Source organism: Scyliorhinus canicula, chromosome 5, assembly GCF_902713615.1.
Source record: "Scyliorhinus canicula chromosome 5, sScyCan1.1, whole genome shotgun sequence".
Lineage (NCBI taxonomy): Eukaryota > Metazoa > Chordata > Chondrichthyes > Carcharhiniformes > Scyliorhinidae > Scyliorhinus > Scyliorhinus canicula.
Window position 1 is genome coordinate 70,857,492 of NC_052150.1, and position 20,085 is coordinate 70,877,576.

Genomic DNA, 20,085 nt, shown 5'->3' on the forward strand with positions numbered 1-20,085 from the left:
CCCCCAGGCGGGGCTAGGAGCCCGGCCCCGTGCGACACAGCAGCGCGGCCTTGACGATGGTCGTCAAGGCCGCACGTCAAGCGCCACGGTGGCTGATGTGGCCAATGACGTCAGCTGCGCATGCGCAGGTTGGACAACGCCAACCCGCACATGCGCAGTTGCCGTCTTTCTCCTCAGCCGCCTGGCAAGACGTGGCGGCTTGATCTTGCCGGGCGGCGGAGGGGAAAGAGTGCATCTGTTTTGGACGCTGGCCCGACGATCGGTGGGCACCGATCGCGGGCCTGTCCACTCCCGAGCACAGTCGTGGTGCTCCCGTGCCAATCGGGCCTCTAGATGCCCCAAACGGGCATCTGGCGCCCGTTTCACGATGGCAATGAGCAGCTGTGATTGCTGCTGTGGTGAAACGGGCGTGAAGGGCCGGCCGCTCGGCCCATTGGCCTCGGAGAATCGCCGCTCGCCGTAAAAAACGGCGAGCGGCGATTCGTGGCGTGGGTCGGGCGTGGGGGGGGGGGGAGAATAGCGGGAGGGCATGAAAAATGTCAGGAGGCCCTCCTGCTATTCTCCCACCTGGCGTGGGAGGCGGAGAATCGCACCCTTGGACTTCCATTTCGCTAATGAGATGGAGATTGGTGCTAATAGGGGTCAATCTTTTCACCAAGTTTGGGCGGGATCCGGAACCCACCACTGGAAGCGGGCTGGTTAGATGAGGAACTGATTTGTGCCCAGCGAGGATCCCAGGTATGGCCTCTCCCGCTATTTAACTGGCACACCCGGATACACGCCAGGCACAACGTCGTGGTTAAATCACGCCCCTAATTCCCACTTTCCTGATTTCCTCCCAAACTCTTTGTATCCATATTTTTTGAGCAGTTAACAAACTCTCTTGTAAAATAATTAATGGACTCTACTTCAGCAATGATTCCCATTTAACCTAATTAACCAATTATAGTAATTGACCAAAAGCTTAACCAGAGTAACCATATCTGCACCATGATTAAAAGAGAAGGACCAAGGCAGGCATTTGCTACAAATTGGCTCATTCCTGACTCCTAAAAGCCTGTCTACTGAAAGGCTGAAGTCAGGAATATGATGTAACAGTCATCATTCACCTGAATGTGCCATTCAACAACATGACGTGACAACACTGAAGAAGCTGAACACCATACATCATGGAGCTGACTGCTTATTCAGTGACCTACTGCTGAGCTCTATCCATTCCCATGACCACTGGTACATTTTGCATACTCTGCATTTTGGTAATTCATCAAGATTACTCCAGTAACATTTCCCAGGTTTGCAACATTTACTGCTGAGGACAAGAGCAGCAATAGTGTCAAGCCACCATCATTTTAAGTTTCTCATCCAAATTCCACAGCATCCTGACTTGGATGAATAGTGCCTTTGTTTCGCCGGACAACAATCCTAGAATTCAATACCTGACACCATCATGGAGCATCATCAAAACAAGGGCTGCAGGACTTCAAGAAGAAACCACATCACCAAGTCCTCAGGGCAATTTGGAATGGGCAATAAATGTTACCTTACCTGCCTCGCCCACATCCCAAGAACAAACATGAAAATATGCCTTGTGGACCTCCGTCTGTGAGTCATTAGCTGCAATGAAAAAACTCTAAATTCTCAAATTTCCTTGAAAGGGCCTTAGGAAAGCCCCAATGCGCCACCGAATTTCGAAAGTTTCAGATTTTTTTAGCTGTTATATTAATTTTGATTTTTACAGTGCACGTTTTGTTGGCATTTTTAGGAAAACAATTCAGCGTTTCTCATTGCAAAATGATTATTTTCTGTAAACAAGGCAGAGAAGGTGATTTTGTGAGGGTGCTCTCAGCACAGATCTTCACTACCAAAAAGCTGTTGCAGCCTTGTAGCTATAAATTTATGATATGTAGTCACCACGATTAAGGCTCTGTGCCAATGGCAACGCCTCACAGAATTGCCTTATTATGTTCGCTGGAAAGCAAGCTGTAATTGAAGCACCCTGCGTGGCATTTAAGCATGTGATACAGATAATTTGTGTTACAGTGACTTTATGAAGATTTGGGTGTGCAAAGTGTCTCATATAAATTGCAACTTGAATATGTGCTTGTCCATGCATGATGAGCAATGAAAGAGCTGTAAATATGTGCCAGAGCTAAGCATCTTTCAGCAAATGTGAAACATGTTGACAGGCCACACTTTTCTGCATGCAGGTTTGGAACTTATGACTGTAAATCGTATTGTTGGCAGACTGTGGCAGCTTCCTAAAGGGCTGCTATATTCAACACGTGTTTGCACCTCCAAGACGTGGGTTTGCTGTACACAATGCTGATTGTTGCTGTTCTGTTACGCATGCTACACTACATTCCTTTTGAGAAGGTACCCAGGTGTGCCAAGCAAGGTGACTGTCTTCACACCAACCTCATGTAGCACTACCTCAACTTCATCAGCCATCAAACTGGATGCTGCATCTCCTCATTGCTTGGCCACAGATGGTTTCCTGATCCCAAATTTATTTGCTTTCCTTTGTTTTTTTTTTGTCAGTCACATTACCTTTCCCCTGTACAACAAATGTTTGTGTCTGCTTTATTTATTCTCTAGGGGAGGCCAATTTTTCAATGACACTGCAATATACTCAAATCAAAGGCTCAAGAGCTATTACTTTGACCTGATGCTGCACACTGAGGTGGATCAAGTGATTCAGTGTAGCATAAGACTGATCTGCTCATGCCCATCATAAATACTTTCAGTTGACCAAGGATCGAGTTTATGTTTGACCAAAGTGTTTGGTACTTCAAGTTGTGATCCAAACTAGCTGGGTAACACCATCAGGTAGCTGGAGCAGCAATTACACCAACATAATAAAAACATGGTCTGCAATTAGTTCCTTTTATATACAAAACTTTCAAAATAAACTAGGTTGGATAAGTAATAATGGTAGCAACTGAGGGAGCGCCATTCAGCTCCACAAGAAAGAGAGGCATTGAAGAGGAATGATGTAGTTGATTGTCAAAAGGCTACAATGAGATTGATAAAGATGGGAAGTAACAGTGCACAGTTGTCACAGAAAATGTTGTTTGACTATGGCTGTTACAGTGCTGTGGCAGGGATGAAAATCTGATTGGAGAGATTCAAACATCAGTCAGGATTTTCATGGAGATAGAAGGGCTCTGCACTTTAGTCAAAATAGCTTCCGAGCCCCATATCTGTAAGTCTGGCTGTGTCATATCTGGCACCTACTGTTTTTAGTCGGGGGGGGGGGGGGGGGGGGGGGGGGGGGGTTGCAGAACAGAAGCAGAACCTATTTCACACATCCCTGTTTCACAGAGGCAATGGCAGATTTACAAGTGTGGCTACCTTCACTGAGAGTCAAATTTCATCACCCAGGTTTCTGAAATGCAACCTGTGGGCTTTATGAATTTGAGGAAAGGATCAAAATGTACCAGAATTCTTTGTACAGATCAGGGGCTGGATTCTCCGAGCCTCCGTGCTGAAATCGCGTTCGGCACGGGGGACGGGGAATAAGACCATAAGACACAGGAGCAGAATTAGGCCACTCGGCCCATTGAGTCTGCTTCTCCATTCAATCATGGCTGATATTTTTGCATCCCCATTCTCCTGCCTTCTCCCCATAACCCCTGATCTCCTTATTAATCATGAACCTATCTATCTCTGTCTTAAAAACATCAGTGATTTGGCCTCCACAGCCTTCTGCGGCAAAGAGTTCCACAGATTCATTACCCTCTGGCTGAAGAAATTCCTCCTCATCTCTGTTTTAAAGGATAGTCCCTTGAGTCTGAGATGGTGTCCTCTGGTTCTAGTTTTTCCAACAAGTGGAAACATCCTCTCCACGTCCACTATATCCAGGTCTCGCAGTATCTTGTAAGTTTCAATAAGATCCCCTCTCATCCTTCTAAACTCCAAAGAGTACAGACTCAGAGTCCTCAAACGTTCCTCATAAGACAAATTTTTCATTCCAGGATCATTCTTGTGAACCTCCTCTGGACCCTTTCCAAGGTCAGCATATCCTTCTTTAGATATGGAGCCCAAAACTGCTCACAATCCTCCAAATGGGGTCTGACCAGAGCCTTTTGCAGCTTCAGAAGTACATCCCTGGTCTTGTATTCTAGCCCTCTTGACATGAATGCTAACATTGCATTTGTCTTCTGCTGACTGAACCTGCACATTAACCTTAAGAGAATCTTGAACAAGGACTCCCAAGTCCCTTTGTGCTTCTGCTTTCCTAGGCATTTCCCCATTTAGAAAATAGTCTATGCCTAAATTCCTCCTTCCAAAGTGCATAACATCACACTTTCGCCACATTGTATTTCATTTGCCACTTCATTGCCCACTCTCCTAGCTTGTCCAAGGCCCACAGGAATGTGGTTGACTCTTAAATGCCCCTCAAGGGCAATTAGGGATGGACAATAAATATTGGCCCAACCAATGACACACACATCCCATGAATGAATATTCAAAAAGAGTAGATATGAAAAATGGATAAGATCTATGGAACTGTCAAGATGTCAAGTCATTTAAATTCCCTACTCTTCAAATTTCTCTCAGTTGAAAATGAAACATCAGGGTCAGAATTCTTTGTTTAGGAGCCCATGTGCGGGATTCTCTGTTCCCCGATGTCAATTTCGTAATCGGCGATCGGGCAGAGAATCCCTTTGAACGACCGAATCAGGGGCAGTGCCTATTTTCAGATGCTCCGCCCTCTCCAAAACGTCGTCATCAGGGAGTACGCCGCACGCCATTGTGAAGGCCTCCGGAAATTACCTGAAGGCCTTCCCCTGATGCCCCTGATGTGCCATGTTCACGACGTTGGGGGGGCACGTGTGCTCTCAGTTTTTGTGAACCTGGTGTAGCGGCTGCGGACTGCGTCTAGCGGCGCCACAGTCGGGGTTGGTGGGGAGGGGGGGGGGGCGGTGGCAAGAGCCATGCTGCTGGCCGGGGGAGCTTCGGCGAGGGTTGGGGGAACTGGTGGGGGGTGGCGAGTGCATATCCAGGGAGGCACTATCTAGCATCTTGGGTCCGCGCGCGGCCGACGCCATGTTCTCCGGTCATTTATTTTGCGAAGGCCGTGTGTTTTACAGGGTGCGGCTGCTAGCCCCTCACTGGTCAGAGGGTTGGTGCTGGGGCGTCGGCAATTTTTTCATCGTACAACTAGCCATTTCCTCCGGACATAAACTAAGCAGATGCACTTGTGGGCTGTAGGTTGGGATATGCCACACACAATCCCATTTGAGCCCTGGAATGATACCGAGGCATAAAGGTTCAGGGCTGCGGTGACCTGGAAGGCAACCGGGAGCAAGTATCCTCCTCCGTGTAGTGCAAGTTCCGTTAGGACATGGCACAGGTGCCGCATCGTCCCCTTGTTGAGGCAGAACCTTCTGCGGCACATGCTGTCAGTTATCTGTTTGAATGACCAGCGGCGCCTGTATATCTTGGGCCATCACCGCCCTCCCCTTCTGGCTCCCTGCCTGGCCTGATGGGCGGCCAGGTCCTCAGCGTGTTGGGTGGGACCCTTCACATGGACTGCCACCTCGAGCCTCTGTCAACGTTGTTGACGCCACCTTCTCCGTCTGGATTACCACCAGTACCATGATGGCAGTCTCTGTGGGGTCCAAAATATCATCCATAATGTGATATCTGTAATGAATTGGAGATGTTGAGGGACAATCAGCTATGGCTTCCTCCCCAGACCCACGGGTCCCCAGACCACCTTACCCTCACATTCCCTGCCACGCTTCATGGTGCCATCCAACACACCCTGCACATTATCCTGGCTGCCGCAGGGTTCCCTGGGTATCTGACCCCGGACACCAGCTAGTATCATTACCTGAACCGGGCTCTGACTCCCTCCCGGTCCATAGACTGGTCGCGGGGATGTCCCCTGTGCTGTGGCCCAGCCCCTGGATGATCAAATGTTGGCTGCAGCCTCTGTGGTGTTGCTGTCTCTGGGATTCGGGCAGAGTGTTCAGGCCTCACAGTTGATTGGGATGCTAGGCTTCATGGCACGTGTATCCACAGGAACCCACCTGGGTATATTTTAGTTTACTAACAGTTCCATTATTATTATAATACAAAAGACAGTACAGAGCAAACAGCAATTCACTGAAATTACGCACTACACACGATAGACAAAATCCAGTTAACAGGAAACAAAACCAACAGCATCCAAACCAGCACATGCCCAACCCCAGCAGCTGCCCCACATCAGGGGAAAGGAGCCTAACCAGTATATAGGAAACAGTGCATGAATGTCAGCGAGAGAGTGCATGTGTGAGAATGAACAGCACAGTGAACTGGAAAAGGACACCGACATGGGCACGGTGGAAGAGAGAGGGAAAACACCCCTCCCCTCTCAAGAGGGGGCACAGTTCAGCCCAAGAACAGTGCCATTGTACAAAAATCAGGGCAAAATACAGAGCAAATGCAGAAGCCAAAAAACAGCCGCAATACAATGAAAATACCAACTTAACACCATAAACAAAACCAATAATCAATAAGAAAACAAAGCCACCAGCACCCAAATCAGTGCAAGCTCCCAACCCTAATCGGCCCCAGCAGCAGCTCCACATCATTGGAAGGGTGCCCAATGTTGGCATGGACCAATGCGAAAGAGAGCCAGAACAGCCCTCTGCTTCACCAGCATAGATAGCTGGCCAAACCCCAGGCTATAGAACCGGAGGAGGGGCTACAATTGGCAAGCACACAGCCGCTAGGCGAGAAACAATAAATAACCATAACACAATATCAAGCATACAATTCCCCACCAATTAAATATAAACCAACAAAACGAAACCACAAAAAAACAGCAACCCGCACGGCTCGTAAACTGGGAGCAACAGATAGCCACTAATACAAAAGGTCACCAGTAGTCCACAAAGTTCAGGATCAGTAACTAGGGAATTAATGAAACTAAAGAGTGACAAATCCCCAGGGCTTGACGGTTTCCATCCGAGGATGTTAAAGGAAGTAAGAGAGCACATTGTAGATGCCCTAACTTAATTTTCCAGATTCTCTGGATTCATTAGTGCCTCTGGTTTGTAAAATTGCACATGTCACTCCACATTTTAAGAAGGGTGAAAGGGGGAAATCAGGGATTTACAGACCAGTTAGCTTAATACCTGTAAGAAGTCTTACAACACCAGGTTAAAGTCCAACATGTTTGTTTCAAACGCTAGCTTTCGGAGCACTGCTCCTTCCTCAGGTGAATGGAATGAAATGAAAATTGCTTTTTGTCACAAGGAGGCTTCAAATGAAGTTACTGTGAAAAGCCCCTAGTCGCCACATTCAGGTGCCTGTTCGGGGAGGCTGGTACGGGAATTGAACCGTGCTGTTGGCCTGCCTTGGTCTGCTTTCAAAGCCAGCGATTTAGCCGTGTGCCGAATGACGACGACCCACTCATCTCCATCAAGGACGGTCACCTCAGCACTTCGCTTTACCACAAGCCCACAGATAACCTCACGATGCTCCACTTCTCCAGCTTCCACCCTAAACATATTAAAGAAGCCATCCCCTATGGACAAGCCCCCGTATACACAGGATCTGCTCAGACGAGGAGGAGCGTAACAGACATCTACAGACGCTGAAAGATGCCCTCATACGAACGGGATATGGTGGTCGAGTCATCAATCGACAGTTCCAACGCACCACAGCAAAAAAGCGCACCAACCTCCTCAGAAGACAAACACAGGACACAACCGACAGAGTACCCTTTGTCATCCAGTCCTTCCCGGAGCGGAGAAACTACGACATCTTCGAAGCCTTCAACACATCATCGATGAAGATGAATATCTAGCCAAGGTCATCCCCACACCCCCACTACTTGCCTTCAAACAACCGCGCAACCTCAAACCTCAAACAAACCATTGTTTGCAGCAAACTACCCAGCCTTCAGAACAGCGACCACGACACCATACAACCCTGCCACGGCAATCTCTGCAAGACGTGCCAGATCATCGACATGGATGCCACTATTACACGTGAGAACACCACCCACCAGGTATGCGGTACATACTTGTGCGACTTGGCCAACGTTGTCTACCTCATACGCTGCAGGAAAGGATGTCCCGAAGGGTGGTACATTGGCGAGACCATGCAGACGCTGCGACAACGAATGAACGGACATCGCGCGACAATCACCAGGCAGGAATGTTCCCTTCCAGTCGGGGAACTCTTCAGCAATCAAGGGCATTCAGCCTCTGATCTCCAGGTAGATGTTTTCCAAGGCGGACTTCAGGATGCGGGACAACCCATAATCGCCGAGCAGAAACTTATAGCCAAGTTCCGCACACATGAGTGCCGCCTCAATCGGGATCTGGGATTCATGTCGCATTACATTCATCCCCCACCATCTGGCCTGGGCTTATGAAATCCTACCAACTGTCCTGGCTAGAGACAATTCACACCTCTTTAACCTGAGGTTACACCTATCTTTGGATCTGTAAAGATTTAATTACCCGCAAATGCTCGCATTCTAACCATTGTCTGGTATCTTTGAATTTGTCTATATATATGTTTCTGGAACATACCTCTTCATCCACCTGAGGAAGGAGCAGTGGTCCGAAAGCTAGTGTTTGAAACAAACATGGTGGACTTTAACCTGGTGTTGTAAGACTTCTTACTGTGCTCGCCCCAGTCCAACACCGGCATCTCCACATCTTAATATCTGTGGTGGGGAAATTGCTAGAATCTATCATCAGGAATGGGGTTACCGAACACCTTGAAAAATGTTGGTCGATCAGGGAGAGCCAGCATGGACCAGTAAAGGGAAGGTCGTACCTGACTAACCTGACTGAATTGTTTGAAGAAGTGACTATGTAGTGGATAGGGGAATGTCTATGGATGTCATTTATATGGACTTCCAAAAGACATTTGACAAAGTCCCACACAAGAGACTGTTGACTAAGGTGGAAGCCCATGGAGGGCAAATTATTGACATGGTTTGGAAATTGATTGAGTGGCAGGCAACAGGGAGTGGGGTAATTATTCTATTTGGCAGGAGGTGACTAGTGGTGTACCACAGGGACCTGTGCTGGGGCCCCAATTATTCACACTATTCATTAATGACTTGGGTAACGGCAGAGAAAGTCATATGTCCAAATGTGTGGATGATACAACTTAGGTGGCATTGTAGACAGCCTCAATGATAGCATGAAATTGCAAGGAGATATTGACAGACTAGGTGGATGGGCAAAATTGTGGCAGATGGAATATAATGTAAGCAAGTGTGAGGTTACCCATTTTGGACCAAAAAATGATAGAACAGAGTATTTAATAAATGGAAAGACTTTAGGTACAGTGGGTGTCCAAAGAGACTTGGGGGGGTTAAGGTACATAGGTCCTAAAAAAAACAGGAACAAGTGCAGAAAATAATCAAAAAAGCTAATGGAATGCTAGCTTTTATAATGGGATGCCGAAAGGGATTTGAGGAAAGCACCCCAGACAGTGAGGGGAATCTGGATCTCACTGCCTGTAAAGGTGGTGGAGGCGGGAAAACTCACAACATTTAAGAAGCATTTAGATGAGCACTTGAAATGCCATAGCCTACAGGGCTATGGCCAAGTGCTGGAAATGGGATTACAATAGGTATGTGTTTGATGGTTGGTGCAGTTAGGATGGGCCAAAGATCCTCTTTTTGTGCTGTAAAGCTCCATGACTCTGTGACATCACAAAGATGAATTTTTTAAAAAACCTTTATTTATTTCTCAGCAGTCTATTCGAACAAAAAATCTCCTATTTGGGGGACTGTGCACCATTTACATATTGGCCACCAAGTCTAATTCCGTGGTTATTTATTAAAATGTACCGTCAATATTATTTAACCTAAATATTAACAATTTAACATCCATATCTGCTGCTTCTTTCCACTAAGTGAACTTTATTTAGAAGGGTTTTTTCTCTCGTGGGGCTCAGAATTGAGAGCTTTGCTTAGCAGGAATGCCTATCAGGAATTCAGAACGTTACACGTGAATAATAGCTCAAAAAGCATGCCGAGTGCATGTCTTCATTTTTCAATGTATGATTTCAGCAGATTCCCCATGGAAATTGCAAGTTTAAAGTTGAATGCTTTCGTGCTATGATTCAATAATGCAGGCATTTTGTTTACCTTAACACCAGTGCCTGTGCATCATGATAGACCCACTGCATCACTCAATTTCTTTTTGCGCGTTTGCTATTTAATTGTATCCCTAAGTACTTAAACGCCATAGAACAGAGTGTTAATTAGTTGGAAATTTACACTGAAATTTATTTGACTCCAGTTGAACTTCCTCTGCACTATTTTTAGTGAACTGGAAAATGCACTAATTTTAAATTTCTATCTCTGTCATTTTAACACATTGCAAATTTGTTTACTTTAAATAGATTGACTTGATTAAAATAATGGACAGAGGAATCCCACGCATATGCTTCAAGAAATGTTAAGATAGCTACAAAGTCTCTCACAAAGGATGTATGGGTAGTTAGTGTGAGAAACTGGGCTGATTCTTTGGGTCTCACCAGGAACATGAACTGACACGGGTGGGACCCAAATATATTGATGCCAGTTGGAGTGTATACAGAAGCCATTCCTGGAGCCAGGAATGTTCTTTGCTCCAGGGGAGAGTGAAACAGTGATACCGTCTCCCTCCCAATTAAGGGCAAATAAAGTTGTTAATTTTTCATGGAGGTCCCCAGTGTGCACATGCTGCCAGCGGCTGACCAGCTCAAAGGAGACGGATACAGACTGGGGAGCCATTCATGGCCACCCCAGGGAATTACCTTGACCCCATGAGAAGGTCACCAATGCAGAGAGACACAGTCTTTGGGAAAGAGATGCCCTTGGTGCTCTGCTGGAACAGTGGCCAGTCAACACTCAGGCATTGAATGAGGTCAACACCACCTAGGCATCGTGGAGAAAGATGAGCAGGAGGCAAGGCTGCCAATCAGAATGGGGTGACCATCTGTCCAGGATCTACTACCAAAATGCAGCTACCTTGAGATGACCAAGACCCAGTGACACAGGGGACTGTGACTCTCTAGGCAGATAGTCACAAACATCATCAAAAACATTCCACCTCAAATCCTCACACCACTGGGCACCATGCCCTGTCAGTAGCTGTTAAAGTTACTGTGGCCTTCAATTTCTTCACATCTGGCTCCAAGCATTCCAAGCATCCACTACATACCTTACTGGCATCTCACAAATGGCTTCAAACCACTTCATCTTTCAGCTCATTGGTACCCTATTGTCCAGAGCTGGACAGTACATTAATTTCACAACAGATATGACCCTGTAGAAACAGAGGGCAGTGGGATTCAGTGCAATCACAAGATCCCCCAAGGTGCAGGGCTTCATCAAATCAATCCATGTGGCATGTTCTCAGATGCCTTGATGGTCAATCAGATTCATCAACAGAGAGGACTTCCATTCCATCAAGATTTAACTGGTCTGTGATCACAATAACTTCCTCACTGCCTCAGTTCTTCACTCCAAAGGCCATGGGCGGGATTCTCCATTTTACCGGCACCAGGGGGTTTCCCAATGGCGTGGGGCTGCACCACAATGGGAAACCCCTTTGACCAGCCGGCGTAACGGAGAATCCCACCGGCGGGTTGAGGCTGAAAAGTGGTGTGGCAGGGCAGAGACTCCAGCCCCATGAATGGGTTCTAGAGGACAAGGGATATCCTATGAAGTGATAGCTACTGACCCTTCTGCAGGAGCCCTAGACAGAAGCACTGAGGGAGTATAAGATTTAGCAGATCCCCAGGTTGAGATTGTGGTGCCTGGACCACTTGGGTGGTGTCCTCAAGTACCCTCCTGTAAAGGTCTCAGTCATTGTGGTGATCTGCTGAGTTCTCCATAACATTGCCTTCCAAGGAGGTGTAGATATTGAGGATGGTAAGGCCCTCGTAGGAGATAGCTTAACTGGGGAGGAGCAAGAGGTGAGAGTGAAGGAGGAAATGGAGGTAGTGGGAGATAACACTGAACAGGGAGGCACCCCTGTTACACAAAGATGTGGCTGGGCGTAGCTCAAGACTTAAGGGGCTTGTGAATGTCATGAATATGAAAGGGCTCCTGATTCAGGAGTGTTTCACCATATATCCTGTGACCCAATTGAGGGGCATGGCAAGGAGGGGTGTCTGAGGTACCTTTACTAACACAGCCACACAAGATGCAGCCTAGAGTATCTATCACTTGCTGCTATTGAAGGAAGCACAGCTGTACAGTCTTTGTCCTTTCTGTGGAGGATCCCATTGCCTTTTTCACCATATCATACCACTTTCCTATCGCTGCAGCTATAAAAGGAGTCCCTGACATGTGCCTTTAACTGTCATCTTATACATTGCAAAGAGAGAGAAAAAGTAGAGCAATTATGAACCTACACCTGTGACCCTCTCAGTGCTCTGTATGATGCAATGGCATCCACTTTCAGTCCCTGCAATGCTGTGCTCCTGCAAGCTCAAAGGAGGTGAAGCAGCTTTCCCACTTGTCTCAGTTTACATGTGATTCTCGTCATAGCTTGTCCCTGCTACACTGATATCCCTCAGTCAGGGAGACCAAGAAAGGCTGAAGATGATGAGGATGCCCCATGAGCAGTGACACACTCATCCTCCTCCATGACACCCCAAACCCTTGCTGTGCACTCTGGATGCCTGGAGCTAAGATACCAGCTGGAGTGCAGTTGGCATCCCCTCCAAGGATCTCTGCATCATTAGCACCACTGATTGGTCCATGCTACAGAGCGCCTCATGCACCCTGTGGATATCAGTGCATAGTTTCTGCATGCACTCTGATCAATACCATGTATGGCTCTCCATGAGATTGGCCTTAGCCTTAGTGGAGGAGCTCATGCACTCAAACCCTGAGCCAATGCGGTGCATGAGCTGGATGGATTCCTCCAGCCTCAGACCAAGACCTCACTCTGCCACAATAAACTCTGACATGTAGGAGCACATCTCTTGCCTCGAGTCTTCTTAGTTGTAACTCCTGAGACTCTGCATCTGTGCCCAGCTGAGCAGGACTATATATCTGTCTTCTCTTGTTGAAGAGGAATTGCGCCCAGCTCCCTCTGCCTCTGGCACCTCCTCCTGCTGATGGGTGCTATGATCATTTACCCTGTGCCACCTTATAACACAGGCAAGGATCCACCGAGGTGAGAGTATTTGCTGGTGGACAGTGCACTCGTAAGGTCGGATGATGCTTCTTCACATCTCTCTTGCTCCCCTGGGCCTGCAGCAGGAGGGGGTGCTTTGGGTTGGACATCTGCACCTGTGGGAAACACAAGAAGCGATGATGAGAGCTAGCCCAGAATAGTAGAAGCATCTGCAGTGCTGAGACCACCCAATGTAGTTCAATGCACAACATTTTATCGAATGGGCTGGGGTCCAGTGCACCTGGATTGACCACATTGCTTCTTCATATGCTCCTAATTTACCAGGGCTGACTTCCTCATCTACTATCCTGACCATGTTCATAGTTCTCTCTACCACTGGGATAATCTGCAGGAAAAATGGTACTCATCCTTCTGTCTCAGCCTGCTTTATTTTCCTATTTCCCCTGCAATAACAAAAGCGAGTAAGATGAGGCACTGCAGTCCTCTGTGTCCATTATCATGTGCCCCTATTCATTAGAAAGTGCAGATCATAGAATCATAGAATCCTACAGTGCAGAAGGAGGCCATTCGGCCCATCAAGCCTGCACCAACCCTCTGAAAGAGAACCCCACACCCACGCCCTATCCTCTTCCAAACTTTGGACACCTTGGCCAATTCACCTAACTTACACATCTTTGGACTGTGGGAGGAAAGCAGAGGACCCTGAGGAAATCCATGCAGATATGAGGAGAAAGTACAAACTCCCCATAGAGAGTCGGCCAAGGCCGGAATTGAACCTGGATCCTTGGCGTTGCGAGGCAGCTGTGCTAACCACTGTGCCACCGTGCCACCCCATATATTACCATTGGCAAGGCCTCAGCAGCACTCTTGGTGCTCATTCTGAAGGGTGGGCAAATGCTCTAGGTTCACATCCCTCCCATGTTCAGGAGCAATATGGCCTGAGACATCTCAGTTTATTTGGCTGCTGCAGTGTTGGGGGATGCACTCACCTTTCCAGCTCATTGAACCTCTTGTGACAGAGGGTTTATATCCACCTAACTATCTCCTTCACAGCCTCAATCATCACATTAAGGTCCGCATCACTGCCCCTTGTGCCAGCCTTGCCCCAGGTGCCAGGCCTCCGACTATCTTGTGACACCACCCATCCGATGCAATGCTCGGATACTCTCTAGGATTCTTCTTTCAGACAAAGTCTCAATAATGATCGTTATGATGATTTTAAATCAGGTCTGCACTTCGTCTGACCCACCTATGTTCCAGCCCCTGTAGCCTCCAATTGTACGTCAAACACATCCCCATGGCAAAGAAGGGCTGCCATGAATATTGTGCAGCAAATCAAACACGTCCCGATCCCTTCAGGTGGGCTCATATTACCTGACAAGACTCTCGACTCCTGTTTCCCGCTCCCAACGCAAAAAGTCAGCTCTGAGTTGCTCACTCTGTTCTCACAAAGTCTGAGGAATTACTTTATATGGTGCTGTTTTATGAAAATAATTGCATTTACTCTGCATTTGCGTTGTGTTATTATTGACTTAAAAGCACTTGGTACTAACATTGGGTGCTAAAGTTGTTTGAATTTCCAACATTTACGCAATTACATCAATGACATGATTCATGGAAAAGTATATATAGAACATAGAACATAGAACAGTACAGCACAGAACAGGCCCTTCGGCCCTCAATGTTGTGCCGAGCCATGATCACCCTACTCAAACCCACGTATCCACCCTATACCCGTAACCCAACAACCCCCCCTTAACCTTACTTTTTGTAGGACACTACGGGCAATTTAGCATGGCCAATCCACCTAACCCGCACATCTTTGGACTGTGGGAGGAAACCGGAGCACCCGGAGGAAACCCACGCACACAGTGGGAGGACGTGCAGACTCCACACAGACAGTGACCCAGCCGGGAATCGAACCTGGGACCCTGGAGCTGTGAAGCATTTATGCTAACCACCATGCTACCCTGCTGCCCCACATATATAATAGGAACATGATAGGCAATATTGCAGAAATCATTGACAATATTTTTGGCAAACCTGAGAGGATTCTCTTGTGTTTAAATACATTTTAAAAGGTCAGAAACTGCAATCCTGGACATTGGACGAGATCTAGCGGGTCTGTTCGCCACGGACGCAAATCCCATTACGGCCGCTAAATCTCACAGGAAGGCCAAAACAGAATTTGTGCCGGCGAGATCTCGGTTTGAGATCTTTCCACCCCCCACCCAACAGTTTGTGATCAGGGGGCGTAAACCCGATTTTCATGGATTTGAATGCGTTTTAATGTAATTAAATGCCATTACACCATAGCGTTTCCTTCCACCCCCCCCCCCCCCCCCCCCCCCCCCATTCGCTGGCACCATTCGCTACTGGGTTTCAATAGCAAGAAGCAGTCGCGATGACATCGCCGGGCCGCTGAGGTGCCTGCTTGGGTGTTGAGTGGAAAGGCATTCTCCCGGCACCTTGGCTATGCCAAGGAACAGTCACCTTGGCTATGCCAAGGAACAGTGGCAGGTGGCCATAAGAAGGGAGAAGTTCCAAGGGGGTTCTGGTAGGGGGGAAATAACCTTCCTTGGGGGGGCAGAGAGCCCCGATGACAGTACGAGAGCAGGGAAAGTCCTGATGATAGCATGGGAGGCTCATGGAGAGGGAGAGCCTCAATGACGGGGAGGGTCGGTGCCCCGATCTTGTGCTGTGGGGAGGGGGCGGGATGGGGGGAATTGTGCTCCGCTGCTTGGGAGTGGGTGAGGGGTGCCAATCTCTGGGGGGGTGGGGGGTTTAAAAAGGCACTCCGATCTCAGAACCCTGACTTTGATGGCGTGTTTAAGCCCTGCACCTCCAGCTGGCTGTGTGAGCCTTGCCAACACGTTGAAATTGCACAGAGTGCAGTTTAATCACGTGAGAAAATGCGTCTGTGCAACCGGCGGGTTTTCCACTGCATTCTCATCTGATCCAGCACTCTGCAATTTTGGGAAAATTCCGCCGTTGAATGTGGTTAAATTGTTTAAAGAGAATGAAAAATCGTGATTACTTTAAAATAATTGAGAAAGTGCAAAATTGGAAAACTGTTTAATTGTGAAATGGGTATTGCAACTTCCACCCAACATAGTCTGTAACAGTATCTGTAATCAGTGCTGACAATCACAAACAGCGGACAAAGCATGTAAGTACTTAAAATGTTAATTTTTAAAATCAGTATCTAGCTATATTGTGAAGTTATAACCCTGAATATGTAATGCTTAGAAACGCCAATAATGGAAAACATTTTCACCAACATTTTTCTGAGTGTGGGTTTAATTATTCATGCAGAAGTATCCATTGCCACCAAATTTGATACAAATGAAATGAATGAAAATCGCTTATTGTCACGAGTAGACTTCAATGAAGTTACTGTGAAAAGCCCCTAGTCACCACATTCCGGCACCTGTCCAGGGAGGCTGGTACGGAAATCAAACCATGCTGCTGGCCTGCTTGGTCTGCTTTAAAAGCCAGTGATTTATCCCGGTTAGCTAAACCAGCTCCTATGGCAGAGAATGCCCTATTTTGCCACTTTGCAATGACATTAGTGGTTATCTTGCAGCCCTCTGTCGATAACTAAATGTTCAGCAATGGCATGCTGAGAGATCTAATTATGTAAACTATTAATATTAGTTTGTCATAATCTGAACTATATGTTCTGCTATACAGCCACGCAGGCAAAGATTCAAACAGCTGCAAGGTTACAAAGCAGCTCTGAAGAAGTAAGCAGAACACGTGTAACAAACTTGCAGGAAATACTATGCAGTCTACATAAATGGAAGTGACAATTGCCTCTGGGTAACATTACCGTGGCATCTTTCCTCAGGTCTGTCACCTCCTTCCAAATCTAAAGTATGTTACAGAAAGCAACCATTTTTAAAATACAAATTACTTTATTTGTAAAATATCTGAAAGATTACAAACATTTCAAAATGGCCAACGTAGAAAGTGCAATATTATTCAGGTTTACTGCACAGATCATGTTGCAGCATCAATACAGTAAAAAAAACATGATGGACATTTCAAAATGGTCATTACAAATGTTGCAATGTATTTAAGTTGTTTACATAGATCAAGTTGCACTCTGGAGGTGCTTCAATATAATTGTGATACATGAAGTGTGTATGTTTTCAGATGGTTCAGTTGACTCCTCGCCAGGTAGGGTGCCCTTGAGTGTCAACAAGATCAAGCCTATTTCACCTCAGTACGTGCGTTAGCATCTGAAATAACTTTACCCTCAAGCTTTTTAATGAGCCAACTCCCAAGTGAAAATGAATGGGAATCTTTACAACACTTCTCTTCACCTTCATATAAGAGGCAGCTGATACAGATAATTCATTGCTTTTAATTTATTTTTTATTCCTTCAAAATGTTTAAATGTCAGTTATCAGAGGAGATTGCAACTATGAGCTTTACTGCAACTTCTTTAATATTGGTTTTGCAACCTACGAAGGCTGCTTGTAACGAAATGTTATCTTATTAATAGATTCTGGGGTAATTTTTAACTTGACCATCTTGCCTGTAAACTCACAGGGCAGATTTCCCTGATTCCTGAGAATCCACTGCCACTGCCCATCCCTCTCCTCTACCCCCCAAACCGTCCTGCTACCCGTCAGTCTATCCATCACTCTTTAGACTCCATTACTTTACTCCTTTACTCCATGGATGGGCATTCTATCGATCGGTGAGCTGGCTGTCAGCACAGGAAATGCACAGACTGCTTGCCCATCAAATTTAACTGACATTTGAAAATGAAATGAAAATGAAAATTGCTTATTGTCACAAGTACGCTTCAAATGAAGTTGCTGTGAAAAGCCCCTAGTCGCCACATTCAGGCACCTGTTCGGGGAGGCTGGTACAGGAATTGAACCGTGCTGCTGGCCTGCCTTGGTCTGCTTTAAAAGCCAGCTCTTTAGCCCTGTGCTAATCCAGCCCCTGCTGGTTAAGATCAGACTTGAGTGGGCTTCTTGCTGGTGACATTACCATTGGTCCATCCACTGCCTGCCAATGTATGCTACACATCAAACTTCTACTGTTTTAGGGGCTGTTGATCGGCTTAAAGGAATACTATCTTTACAAACTTTCTTTTCATGATGAGGATACTCTTTAAACATGTGAAAGTTAGTTTTCTTCCTATCATTGCAGCGAACAGAATCACTGACCCATTTTGTTTTGTGTTTTCTTCATTTGATACAGGGTCGAATTTGCAGAAAAGTAGGGAAGACAAAGAAAGCCTTCACTCGTAAAGAAGCTGAAGCAACATTTAAAAGTTTGGTGAAGACACATGAGAAATACGGCTGGGTCACTCCACCCGTATCCGATGGTTGAGCCATAGTGCTCACAGCATTTTCAACCCCAAAAACACTTTCACCTTCTCCGTGCTGTGTATGATCCATTCTTTCTATTTCAGCTTCAGTTAGACATGGCGATACTAAGGAGACATTTACGTTATTTAAGAGGGGAGATGTTTACAGATAAATGCCTAAGGGGAATTTTTTTTGGGCGGGGGGATCTGTTTCGTCGCTGGAATTGACTTCATCTGAATTTGGTTGTGCTTCATTATGTGTGCTTCATTTGCCCATCCTACTACACGTTAGTATGCTTTGCTCCATGCTAGTGAACAAATGGCATCATATGTTCCATTCATCGCCATTCCACTAATTTAAATTTAAATGAAGCAGTTAATATTTAATACCCAGGTGGCAAGCATAAGTTGACATTTTGCTGTGCTGTTTTTCACAGGTCACTGGTCAATGCAACTTGAAAATTGTAATTTCTGTGGAGCTGTGCTCTATTGTGGCTAAAATTAAAATTCTACATGTCATGTAGCTGGTTATTGATCACTGAAGATGAACTGTTCTAACTTCAAGTCCAATGAGACAAAAATAGGAGGGTTAAGTGTTTCAGCATCATTATTGATTGGCATTACTGTACATTATTTATGAAAACAGTCTTTAGCAGCAGGGGAAGTCACCTCTGTCATTCAAGCCAACATCTCACAGGGTTAATGTGCCTATGTGGTAAATAATGTCAGGGTTAATAGTAGAATTGTACATCAAATGTGTGTGGAACTAAGGAAAGCTACATGCTCATGATAGATTGTAGAGGAGTAGTTTTAAGACGCTGCAGTGATACATTTCAAAATCCTGCAATAAATAAATGTCTTAAATGATTCAGATGTTTCAATTCCTACTGTATCTGCATGTTTAAGGAATCAGTGGTTGCTAGTTTGCTGAAAGAATGTTGCTGTCATTTGTTCTGTGTCAAGAGCTATTACATTTCGTCAAGTGGTAATGACATTTGTGTTTTTTTTTGTTTAATTTATTTGTGGTTTGCCAAATGCATAGCCTTTTGAGCATGTGACGGGCATTCTAACTGAAGGGAAAAAACTTAAAGAACCAAGTTTGTTAAAAGTGTCTGAATGGGATCAATTGCACTTATGCTGGTATCTCTGTATAGTTCTTTAGTGAGCAAGTATTTTGGGGGGAGGGGGGGGCATGTAAAAGGCAAAGAAAGGCAGAAGAATGGAAGAGAATATCATATTGGACAGAAAATAAATGCTCTTTTTAACCTGCTTTTTGGTGTAATTAATTTTTGGATCAGAGAACTCTGTATTTTTGTACGTGTTCTGAATCATAAAGTGGTAAAGTGGCCCTTTTTACACAAATATATATTTTAAAATTTTCCTGCATAGCACAGGGCCCAAAAAGACGTTATAGAATCATAGAATGGTTACAGCACAGATGGTGGCCATTCTGTCCATCACTTCCATGCCAGCTCTGCAAGAACAACTCTGCTGGTCTCACTCTACTCCCTTTCCCTTATAACCTGGCAATTTTATTCTCTTCAGGTGTTCATCCATATCCTTTTGGAAAGTAATAATTCAACTTGTTGACCACACTCTCGGGCAGTATGATCCAGATTTGCGTAAAAATGTTTTCCTCATGTCGCTTTTGTT

At 46.0% G+C, this 20,085-nt stretch overlaps 1 protein-coding gene across 1 annotated transcript in view; it reads left to right on the forward strand.

Annotated features, from left to right (window-relative positions):
- ube2ql1 (ubiquitin-conjugating enzyme E2Q family-like 1) overlaps positions 1-19,702 on the forward strand; it is a 44,984-nt gene extending 25,282 nt beyond the window's left edge. Inside the window, exon 2 of the mRNA XM_038797192.1 lies at positions 18,324-19,702. Within this exon, the coding sequence (XP_038653120.1) occupies positions 18,324-18,455 (132 nt within the window). The 3' untranslated portion in view covers positions 18,456-19,702. The remainder of the gene's footprint in view (positions 1-18,323) is intronic.
- The last annotated feature ends 383 nt before the right edge of the window (positions 19,703-20,085 follow it).